The 12,438-nt window shown below is 36.5% G+C and overlaps 1 protein-coding gene across 8 annotated transcripts in view; it reads left to right on the top strand.

Moving 5' to 3' along the window:
• Positions 1-12,438, top strand: part of DGKI (diacylglycerol kinase iota) — a 260,970-nt gene that overhangs the window by 147,856 nt on the left and 100,676 nt on the right. For 4 of the 8 annotated variants that reach the window (XM_039344770.1, XM_039344771.1, XM_039344769.1 and 1 more), the window contains exons 16-20: positions 1,152-1,207; positions 2,677-2,739; positions 4,616-4,689; positions 7,752-7,863; positions 8,208-8,473. In XM_039344770.1, the coding sequence (XP_039200704.1) occupies positions 1,152-1,207; positions 2,677-2,739; positions 4,616-4,689; positions 7,752-7,863; positions 8,208-8,473 (571 nt within the window). The remainder of the gene's footprint in view (positions 1-1,151; positions 1,208-2,676; positions 2,740-4,615; positions 4,690-7,751; positions 7,864-8,207; positions 8,474-12,438) is intronic. The other 4 variants (XM_039344773.1, XM_039344772.1, XM_039344776.1 and 1 more) reach the window with 1 other exon arrangement.

Below are 12,438 nucleotides of genomic sequence, written 5' to 3'. Positions count from 1 at the left end.
ATCTTCTATATAAATCGGGGGTAGTGATGCTTTGGTTTACATGAACATCAGAGTTTCTCTCTCCAAGTACTTTGCTCCAAAGAGTAGGTGAAAAATATGAAGCAAACCAGAAATTCCCTGGTAGACAGAACTGTTATATCAGCATATATTAAGTGCCTTCCAATGGCTTAGAAAGGCAGCATACAACATAGACTTAATACATAGACTTTGACTTTTATATACAGGTAGCTCTTTGAGGCCAAAGTTTCTGTTGCTAAGTGAGACAGTTATTAAATGATTTTTGCTCCATTTTATGACCTTTCTTGCCAGTTAACATGGTTGTTAAATGAACCTGGCTTCCCCATTGACTTTGCTTGTTAGAAGGTTGCCAAAGATGATCACATGACCCCATGGCACTGCAAACGTCATAAATATGAACCAGTAGCCAAGCATCTGAATTTTGATCACATGACCATGGGGATGCTGCAATGGTCATAAGTGTGAAAAATGGTCATACATCACTTTTTTCAGTGCCGTTATAACTTTGAATAGTCACTAAATGAATTGTTGTTAGTCAAGGACTATCTGTAGTGCAGTAGGCAACATTTCTGTGTGTATGTAGCTTCAGTCTTGTCTGCAGTAAAGAGATTAATCTTGCCAAATTGAGAACTGATTGATGTGTGAAGCCTGACAGCAAGTAAAAACAGGACAGTTAATAAATAAATTCAACTTGATTTATATTTAGCTAAAATAAACAAAATTAATATGGCTGCTTTTTAATAATTTATGTAACAATGTTTTCTTTCTGCCGTGTTAAAAATTGTACCTTGGCATCAACTATTGGAGGTTTTTGGGTGCTGCAGCTATCTCTCTTCTAAACTATGCAAATTAAGAATTTTCTAGCCTTAGAAAATTGGTAATCCAGTAATATGTTAGTCTTTAAGATACTATTATTCTTTCTCTCTTTTCTTAAGTAAATATTCAATCTTCCTTGAATTATGAAAAGGCACTTCATTACTTAATTTAGATAATATTTCTTTACTGCCAGTTCATATCACCATTTGATTAATTGTTATTTCTTGAAAAAACTAAGTCTGTCAAGCCACTGCAGTGTATAATGGACTTTGTAAAAGAGTTTTTAAATTCTGCTTTCTTTTTCTTCTTTCTTACAGAGGCAAATCCTGAAAAATTCAACAGCCGGTTTCGAAATAAAATGTTTTATGCCGGGGTGAGTTGACTTTTGCCTCTGATTTCTTTTTTTCTTTTGAGCAATTAGCAATAAATAAATAAGCCAGTATCATTCTAAGAGCTCAGTCCCTGGAATATCTAATGAGAAAAAATGTCTATTGAGTTCAGTAGGTCTTAAAGCTACTTATATTTGCATATAGCATTATCGCATCAAAGCTTTAAAAAGGAACAAGGGTTTTGTATAGATTCTAAGAGAAAAGCAACACTGGCTACTTTTCCTGTGGACTTTGTACTTTAGATGAGGAATCAGAAAGATACTTTAGATAAATTTTCATCTATCAGAGTGCTTCTGCCTATATACTATTTATTTATTAGATTTTTTTTAAAAAATGCCCTTTATTACTTTATAAATAACCCAAGGGGGCAAGCATACACAGTACGGCTCCCTCCTCCTATTTTCCCCATAGCAACAGCCCTGTGAAGCCCAGCCAGTTTTTATGCCTAAAACAGGACTAAAGCAGAGGTCCCAACCTTTTGGGCACCAGGGACCGGTTACCTGGAGAGAGGTTTTTCTATGGATCAGAGGGGACGTGGTTTTGTGTGCTGCCTGCATCCTGCAGATGGGGCTTTGCTTGTTTGTGCGGACCTGTTGCTGGCATGCCGTGGTCCAGTACTGGTCCATGGACCAGGGGTTGGGGACCCCTGGACTAAAGCACATAGACTCCTGATTTCTAGCTTGATGCTTTATCCAGTAGACCAAACTCTCTTCATGGTGTCATACCATTCTAAGTGTATTCAGTTATGGGTACTACTTTGATCATTGACTGCTTGTAAATAGAAGCTCTATGCAGCCAGAAGCCTTCAGAAAAACTCAACCAAATGCCCATGCTAAAAATAAGCTAATGCATCCAGAAGCCAATTTTTCATTCTTCTATCTATGTATTGAACTGATACAGGATAAAGACAAGAAGGAGGAGAGTGTGAATTATCAGACACAGAATACTGATTATGCTTCTGGTGTATTTTGGTCTTATTTTCCATTCTGTTTTCTTAATGTCTTCCAACTCCTTTTTTTTTTTTTTAAAGAAGACTACTAAGAAGCAGACACTGCTTCCAAATGCTTCTATAACTGATGACAGGGAAAATAAGTCATAATCCAGAGAAGAAATCATATACTTTGTTTTGTACAGAGTGCTCTCTATGGCAGGGGTCCCCAACCCCCAGTCCATGGACCAGTACCGGGCTGCGGCATGCTAGCAACTGGTCTGTACAAACAAGCAAAGCCCCATTCACAGGATGCAAGCAGCACACAAAACCATGCCCACTCTGGTCCCTGCAAAAACCTCTCTCCATGTAACCGGTCCCTGGTGCCCAAAAGGTTGGGGACCTCTGCTCTATGGGGCAAGTTTACTTAAAGTTTTGCACTTGATGTTCTAAAAGTATTGTCAAAACTTTCAGGAAAAAATATATTTCATCTTTCTGTATTTCTTCTGTTCCTGTGTAATCTAGGCAGCTTTTTCAGATTTCCTTCAGAGAAGCTCTAGAGATTTATCCAAACATGTGAAAGTTGTGGTAAGTATATTAGAGAATTTTGTGTCTTTTAATGACTATAATCTGGGAAATGACCTGTCAGCTTGAACACTTTGTCTGAAGCCTAGAAAAAAAAAATGAAAGAACATTTTTATTCATATTAACATGAGTAAAGGTCATTTTAATTTATATTAACATGAGTGAAGTTACTCGGTTTGATGCCTGGACTGACCATTTATAATAGAAACAAATCTCCAATCCCTTTAAACCAAAACAAACAATAAAGAAATAAATAATATCAGGAGCTACACTATCTTATCTTCCAGGCATAATTGAAATTTCCTTGTTTGTCATTCGTTTATGCACATGGAATTTATTAAAGTTGTGCAAATCTTTAAGTGGGGCTTTGCTAAGAAAGGATTGAGGAAACCACATCCTCGAATCTGCTTTGTAAAATGAGGCTGGGTCCTTCCTTGTAAGAGCAAAGTCCTCAGATTTCACTTGCTTCATTTCTCTTCTTGAGCAGTTGGAAGTAGCTGGAAGAGACTTTTCCACATGAGCTGCATCTGCAGAATAACGTCTTCTGGCTTTGAGAAATGCTTAGGAAGGCTATGATTGGCCATCAAATCATTTTCAACTCTTAGCAACCACATAGATTTCCCCTATGATGATCTGTCCCTAACCTGATCCTTCAAATCTTCTAATGGTGCCATTTCCATGGTAACCGAGTCCATTTACCTCTGGCCACTGTCTTCTTTTCTGTCCTTTAACCTTTGCCAGCATTAGAGCCTTTTCCAGAGAGCTGGATCTTTGCATAATATGTTTGAAGCACAATAATTTGAACCTGGACATTTATACTTTGAATGCTTCTGGGGAAGGCTATAAAGTAACCCCCCCAAAAAATCTCTGTGGGAAAAATGAAAGATTCGTCACATAGGTCTAATCTTTCTTGCTTGCAGCTTCACCTAGCAATAAATAAAGTAAAATAATGAAGGGGAAACAAAACATGGGGGTTTGGGTAAGGCTGTCATCATTTTTATTGACTTATAGAGTTTTGGAAATGTGTGGGCATTATTAATGTGCTTCAGTGTGAAGGGTCCCAATCCTATTCTAATTTTGGCAAGAATTGATTGATTGTCTTTTTTCCTAGCTGGCTGAGCTTTTTTTACATGATGAAGGATATCCTTCTAAGACATAGAACCTAGAATTACATGGTTTATAGTCTGGATTCATATAATATGTTCGACTAAGCCAAAATGTGGTTGGATTATGTATGATTCAGCATATTGTAGGAACCCTGCAATTGTTTTGGTACTATGACCAATCATTGTGTTAAGCTATTATAGAAAAATTTGCTTAGGTATTTATGTCCTATGAACAGAAGTATTGTTCTTTTTTTTAACTCATGTTGTATGAATCGACTCTAGATGCATGATTCAATCAGTCACTGAAAGGATCTCATTTCTTATGCCTTGTAGTCCCCCAGACCTGGCAGAATATCTTTCATAATCTTGGTAACATTGATGATTTGTTAGAGTATCAACAACACAGTGACCCCACTGCAGAGCCTCTAGAACATATATTGGCCAAATGGATGTTGTTATACCAATAAGCATGCTGCTGAGAATAGAAGGTGCTTAGGAACAGAAAAGGTATTCAATGTGGTGTCTTCCAAAGTACATTTCCACCTGCCAGACCCTTTTATTCCAATCAAATAACCTGAATCTTACACTGCAACTTACTGAGATTCTACACCTGTTGTGTTTTCAGGGCACTCTGATTTGTACTGGATATCCACTGCTCCAAGACTGTATTCTTTTCTCAACTTTCAGGATCCTGTTTCTCATCAACTGGTTACTCTGTTATGAAGTTTATCTGTTCATATTTGCTTTCATTTTCTTTTCTTACTCTCTGGCAGTGTGATGGGACTGACTTGACTTCCAAGATTCAGGAGCTGAAATTTCAATGTATAGTATTTTTAAACATACCCAGGTAAATAATTTTTATTCAGCATCTTAACCACTATACCATAATGGCTCTCAACTTTGTATGTCAGCCTACCAAATATCTCAGGTAAACTCTGATTCATCTCATTTGTCTGAGGACCACTAATACCATCTCAATTTTTTAATATATCTCCTAATTCTTCCTCTCTTCCTATCCTTTAATTCAATAGCTTTCCTAGCCATTTATGAGTGCTGTGGTCACAGTTTATCTGTTGAAGGCCAGCAGATAAAATCCGTTATGAGTCCAAAGAAACTCTCAAGCCTAAACTGGTTTTTTTTTTTTTCTTATTCTGTCAAATAGTGCTTCAGTCCTTATATTCGGATCAACAGATTTTCTAACCCAAATCTTGTTTTGTTTAAGCTTCAGCTTTCCCCAAATAAATAAAGCAAATTGTATTTATTAGGAATTTCATAGCCCATCAAGGATTAGTTAGTGGAAGACTAGGCAATCTGCATAATGACAGGGTTGCAGTCCAAATCTCATGATGTGATTTTATCAAGAGCTTGAAAACACTGCTTGTGAACTTTACTGAATGAAGAATGAACTTGGTCTTGTTTAGCTTAAGACGGGAAGAGACACAGAAAGAATAAATTTATTCTGATGTTTTTTTAAAAATCTGCTCTTCTTGTCTGATCATCTGCCTTTCTTCAAATCCATACACTGTGTTTCCTTATCCTTCCTTAACACTCAGTTTATTTTTCCAACTTGTAATATGGCCACTGTCAATCTCTGTCTCCAATAAGTCTGCAGTTTTTCAGCCATTTCCAGTCCTGTCTTTAATCCCCTATGAAGAATTAAAACAAAACTTCTTCATTTCATGAGTGAAATACTGTGTTTGTTGTTAGAATATTGTGGATATATCACAGTGTATCATAATAACACACCACTTTCCTGATCCACTTTTTAAAAAGTATTGTTACACAAGCAGCCCATAATACATCATTTCCAGAAGAGTCAATGAGTTCACTGAATCTGCCTGCCAGAAAAGTAAGGTAACAAAGGATTTGGACTTTTGTAAGAATAGATTTTTTTAAAAGTAGTGTTTGAGAATTTTTATTCTTAAATTGAACAGGGTCAGCAAAGGTTCTCAACATACTTTTTTGGGGGATCATCTGGAGATGGTTATGCTGACCTTTCTTCATCTGTGCTGTATCAGACCATCTATGCAGGAGAAACATTTCATAAATAAGCTGCAATGAAGAAGATCTAGTTTGATGTAATGGTTAAAGACATCAGCTACAAATGGGAAGTCCATTTGGTTTTTGTTTTGCCTTAGGCAGTAGGTCAGTCTCCTTCTCAATTCTAAGAAGAAGGTAGTGGCAAGCCGTTTTTGAAAATGTTGTCAAGAAAATTGCATAGACTTGTCCAGATAGTTAGCAGGACTTAAGAGTGATTTAAAGATGTGTGTATGTGCAAACACAGAGACACAGTCAGTCTCTCTCTCTCTCTCTCTCTCTCTCTCTCTCTCTCTCTCTCTCTCTCTTTCTCTTTCTCTCTCTCTCACAGCCAAACACAATCCTTGAAGGTTCTTGGCTATTTTTTTGGTAGAGTTAATGCTTTTCAAAAACAAGTGGGAATTCATGGGGTGCAGGATACATGTTCTTACTGCTGTATACATTGCCAAAATTAGAGGGTAACACGGCTGGATTTCAGTGGTATAATTTGGCAATTTGTTCAGGTTTTGGATGATTTTAAGGAATGTATTAGGGAACCCTTCTTTTTGCTCAGAAAGTCCAGGCCAAAATTTTTTGGGCTCTTTTTAGTGATGTTTCACCATCATCAGAAGACCTTCAGTGGACTTCCAGAAGGTCAGAAGTATGAACTGAAGCCCTCTCAGCCCTTCAAAGGCTACCTAACCTGATCCAAAGTAATCACTCTCACTGCTTTCCTCTTATTCTAACAAAATAAACATATGCATTGATATGCTTATTTATTCTTTTATAGTAAATTCCTAACAGTACCTGAGAGATTCGCCAACTTCTATTTTGCAATAAATTGAGTGTGACTGTGTGAGTAGTATAGCCCAAGATTATATAGACTTGTTGCCATGACTATGATCATTGCTGCCTCTATTACCTTCTTCTCCACTGCGTCAATATCTACTTGGAAGGTTCTTTCCCCAATGTGAGACTCCATGAGTAAGCATCTATAGAGATCACCTATGTTAACCACCATTTGAGCCTTAAAAGCATATCAGAGAATAGTGATGTGGTCCCAGAGCACCAGCCTATATTGATAAAATTATCTTGAAGACTTCTTATTTTGAGCCATCAAAACGGATAGGCAGTTTGAAAGTGCTGGAAGCTTATAGAGCTCTCTAGAACAGAGGTCCCCAACCTTTTGTGCACCAGGGACTGGTTCCCCTGGAGAGAGGTTTTTCTGCAGACTGAAGGATGCGTGGTTTTGTGTGCTGCCTGCATCTCGCAGATGGGGCTTTGCTTGTTTGTGTGGTCCGGTTGCTGGCATGTTGCGGCCCGATACTGGTCCATGGACCGGGGGTTGGGGACCTCTGCTCTAGAATATTAACTCTAATGTAGATGCTTTTGAAGGCACATAGTTCTCACCCAGATTTTGCATCTTATTCAGAGAACTGCATCAAAATACAAGGTATTCCACCTAGAATGGGAAGTGTGCAGATGGTGGGTCAAGTTCAACCTGTTCCTTTCAATACAACTTGAATATCTTTGTCTCTTCTCTGAGTTTTACACACTTGTCTACATCAAAATAATCTAACTGTGGTGCTATGTATCCCTAGCTCACTTGAAAGAATGAAACTTCACTCTAAGAGTCCTTCCTATATCAATAAAATAGATTAGATGAAGATAATTAGTCCTTGACTCAAAGGCAAGTCTACATTCTATGTGGAAAAGTGTCTCCTGTTTTTTTCTGAACAATCTCTGTAACAAAGGAAAGAAAGATCTCTGAGCTCTCAGAAGTTATTTGTACAGAACAAAGCTACATATGTGCTTGATTATATAAGTTTTTGCTAAAGATAAAATTGGCTGAATGTTCACTGAAATCCTTATAGCTTCAACTTCTTTCTATAGGTATTGTGCTGGCACAATGCCCTGGGGTAATCCAGGAGACCATAGAGAATTTGAACCTCAGAGACATGATGATGGTTTCATTGAGGTCATTGGATTTACCATGGCATCCCTGGTGGGTATTTTTTTTAATAAATTTCTTCTCATACTAGTTACTGGACTATTAGGCAATCAGAGCAAAAGAGAAAAACCATACAAAATGAATGAAATGGCTATTGGCAGTAAACATTATGCATGTGGTAAAAAAAAAAGTCCTTAGGAGAATTTATTGGGACTGAATTAAAGACAGACTGGGATTGAATTGAAGACAGACTGTTGTAGGCTATTAGCAAGATAGCTCTGTAATGAAAAGTGGGATATTGGCTATACAATTTGTCCATCTTCTATCTAGATAAGGCAAGAATTGCACACCCTATCTAAGAATGTTCTAAAACTTTCTTTTATTTTTGGAAAGGGAAGAAAGGAAGAAAGAAAGATCTACATGCAATATTTCCTCTCTTTTCTCCTTCTTTATGTCATGGAAAGGCTGCTCTTCAAGTTGGAGGTCATGGAGAGAGGTTACATCAGTGTCGGGAAGTGACTCTACTAACATATAAGTCTATCCCCATGCAAGTGGATGGTGAACCATGTCGGCTGGCCCCATCGCTCATCCGAATCTCCCTTAGGAATCAGGCAAATATGGTGCAGAAAAGCAAGAGAAGAACATCCATGCCTTTGCTCAATGAGTAAGTTGGTAACATGTGCTTTTTGGTAGAGGGAAAACATAAATGTGAGATGTCACAAATGTGAGGTGAATGGCACTCATGAAAGAATTAAGGAAGTAGCAACTATAATGAATCTGTATAACTTTGTATGGAGAGTTTGAATGGCCCCCCTCTTTTTTTCAAAACTTGTCCCTCAGGTGTTTCCATCTCCTGTAATGACTGCCATGCTCCATGTTAAGTACCTTGCACCTTCCCTAAAGACAGAAGAGATCATGCAACAAAACGTTCAGAACTGACCTTGTGAAAATGAATCTCTAATAATAATTAATTACTAGAGATGGTTGTCCCAAAGGTGCTTTCTGAAAAGGCAACTGGACTTTGTTTTTCCTTGAAGATATTTTGCTTCTCATCCAAGAAGCTTCTTCAGTTCAGAACTGAAGATGCTTCTTTGATGAGAAGTGAAACCTCTTCAAGGAGAAACAAGTCCAGTTGCCTTTGGGACGATTATGCAAATTATGCAAATTATGCATAATTATAGTATGACACCTGTAATGATACTTTTCTTCCTTATCCTTCCACAGATAGCTATGCCAACAAGGAGAAAGGGTGAGAGAAAGTTAAGGCCTGGGGTAGGGGATCTAAGTATAAAGTATTTTCCTGGTTCAGGGAAAGAACTTAAACAAGTTTTATTTTAAATCATGTCTCCTACATTTTTCTGCCAGTTTTTTGCATATATATCCTGATCCTAACTTCTATGGCTGAGAGACAAAATGCTAATAAAGAAAACAAAAGAGGAGACAAATTTGATTAAAACAGACATAAGCTTTTAAAATATTTATTTTATATGCATAAAAGGGAAAAAGAAAAGAGGGAAAAAAGACTCTCAATGCTTAAAACTTTCATATGCTAATGAAAGATAGTCTCATAAATACATTTATGCCAACTTATATAATTAAATTCACATTTAAGTCAGTTTACTGAATGATAAAAATGGAAAATGAACCATATAAACTAGGATTTGCAATCCAAATGTCTAAAAACTCATAAAATATCAAGTCAAAAGAAGCATTTGGGTATAATTAAAAAGAATATGAGCATTTACAAAAACTAGCGGATCTCTCAGAACAAAAATAATATATCAAATTCCTTTGTTCCAAAGGGAGCAATAATAGCATATTAACTAATAGTGCATGTTGTATCTTCAACCATTAGCTTCTCCAAAAAGGTGCAGAAGCATTCATTGTCAATGAAATATGAATTTTTGTTGAATTAATTGTAACTTGGAAAGGGATGTGAGTTCGGTTAGTAAACAGTTATTATAATTTATTGTTTGATACATTTAGTTATATACAATTGGCATTCACTATGCAAAGTGAATAATGAGTGTAATTATTAATGGAAGATTATGTTTATTTTATTACTAATTAACAGTATTGATATGCTGATGGTTTTTGAAGACTCTTGGCTGTTTACAGCATAATACAAAAATAAAACATAAACTGAAATCAACCCCACCCCAATTAAATATCAACTATTGAAAGCTCTATGAAAGATTTTAATTTCAATTGATTGACTGATTGATTTTATGCCATCAAGTGATTGTCAAGTCCTAGTGACCCAGCATGTTGGCTGGGGGATTGTAGAAGTTGAAATCCACATATCTTAAATTAGCCAAGGTTGAGAAATATGGTCCAGAAAATACTATGAGAATGATATTGAATTCTGAAAATCACCTGATGAAAAACAATGCTTAAATGAAAGAACTTTAAACTTGAGACCTGATTCAATTATTCAGCCTAATAGGGGAGGCTGAATATCAAAATAAGTCGGAGTATTGAACAAGGGATGAAGAATTATTAGTTTGTTTAGTTTAAAGCCTAATATTTATATGTAAGTGATTAATGACCTGGGCTGAACAGTTGGCTTTTTTCCCTAGTCCAGAATGCAAGTTTTAAAAAAGGGACTCTAAGCATAGAGTCAAATATTTGGCAAATATTTGGTTTAAATATTTTCTTTCTGCAAACTGTCTTGCAAGTTCATCTGTAAAATTTTTGTTGAAAGACATGAAAAAAGGCATGTGAACATTGATAAAGCAAATTAATTTACCCTTTAAGAATTGGAATAATAGTTAAATGATATATTTTAATTAGTAAAAGAATCCAGATTTAGTATACGGAGTGAATCTGAAAAGGTTGTACATTTTTTCCTGGTGGTTATTAACCACGGGAAGCTGTCTTCTATATAAATGTATTGCAAAACTCCCTTGCGGTTAAAGTCAATAATAAATATCCTAAATATAAATAATTCATCGAAATACAAAGTAGAGTTCCATGTACTTAATATTACCTTCCATTGAAATTAATAGGTAGCCCTTTTTCTTTCTTTCTTTCTTTCTTTCTTTCTTTCTTTCTTTCTTTCTTTCTTTCTTTCTTTCTTTCTTTCTTTCTTTCTTCTTCTTCTTCTTCTTCTTCTTCTTCTTCTTCTTCTTCTTCTTCTTCTTCTTCTTCTTCTTCTTCTTCTTCTCCTCCTCCTCCTCCTCCTCCTTCTTCTTTTTTAAAAAAATCCTCTTTATAGTCTTGTGGAAGATATTAAAGTCTGTTACTAGATTTTTGTATTCCCTAATTCAATAGTAAAGTTATCAAAATGGCTAAGGCATATTGCAGCATGTGGCAGCACTTAATTAACTTTGGATAATATTTTTAAAAAAGCTAAACAGAGTTGTACTTTGTCAATACTTGGGCAAGATACAGATAGGAAATCTCAGGGCAGTCAGCTAGATCAGAAAATAGAAAAAAACATCTTGGAAACAATTCTGTAGCATTGTGAAGAATACTATATGAATATGTAGACTCTCAATTCAAGCAAATGATTCCTTACTGCCATTGCAAGCTTACAAGGTTGAAAGGAGATGATACACGTAATCAAAGATGCTGTAATTGGAAAATCTAAGCATAGGAGACTTTATATATCTCAGCATGAAATATAATGATGGTCACTCTTCCAGTTAAGAATATGAATTTATTTGCCCTGCAGCCTTTAGCTGCTTGCTTCCTATATATAAATCAGCTGGAAATGAAGCCAGTTTAAGAAATCTCTTTTGTAATAGAGCCAGGGGGAGGAGTTAAACTAGGCATCAGTTTAGAGTCCTTACATAGCCACAAAAGAATGAAGTCTTACCCCCCTTGGTTGCCATTGACTCTCATCTAACTTTAACTAGTGCTGACCATTAGTTGAGAAGATTCCTGTGCATATGCTTTTAGCAATAAAACAGTTAATCAGTTCACATGTGGAGCTCATTTTTCATGCCTGAGATTATGGATTTCAACTCCTTATTCCACGTGGCCCTAATAATGCCCTGATATTCTCTCTAATGCAGATAACATAGTTCCTGATTAGTGGGTTCTTCTGCTTTTCCTTTCTTACCCATATCAGGAAAGCAAGTTCCAAGATGCATTCCTTTCTGAGTCTTTTGAGGACTGGCGGAAAAAAAGAAAAGAAAATTGGGTTAAAGACATCCAATGTGAAAGGTCTATCAAAGTCAGGAAGTATGGACTGGGAGGGGAGTGAGGAAGAATCATATGACCAGTTGGAATGGAGGCATTTGTATAAGATAGAAGGGAGATAAAAAACACACCAGTAGAAATGCTGTTGTTGAGGTAGCACAAGAAAACACAAGTGGAGTTCTTAGAAGCTCAGGGGCGGACTGAGGTCAATATCAATTGTTCCTGTTTCCTGAAACAATAAATGGCCCAGCCTCATGGTGGGGACAAGCAGCAAGTGCAGATGAATGTTAAGGTAACACACAGATGAGCAGGAAGGAAGATCCATGGGGCTTTGGATTCCCATTTGAATTACCTAATATCCACTTGCTAAAATTTGCAGTAGCATGAATAATTATTTTCATTAAAATTGGGCATGTCCACAATCCAGGGGTTCTCAACCTTGGCAACTTTAAGACTTGTGGACTTCAACTCCCAGCAAAGCTG

The sequence above is a fragment of the Crotalus tigris genome, unplaced genomic scaffold (genome assembly GCF_016545835.1).
Source record: "Crotalus tigris isolate CLP2741 ecotype Arizona unplaced genomic scaffold, ASM1654583v1 scf7180000017937.1871474, whole genome shotgun sequence".
NCBI lineage: Eukaryota > Metazoa > Chordata > Lepidosauria > Squamata > Viperidae > Crotalus > Crotalus tigris.
This window is presented reverse-complemented; position numbering and strand designations above follow the sequence as displayed.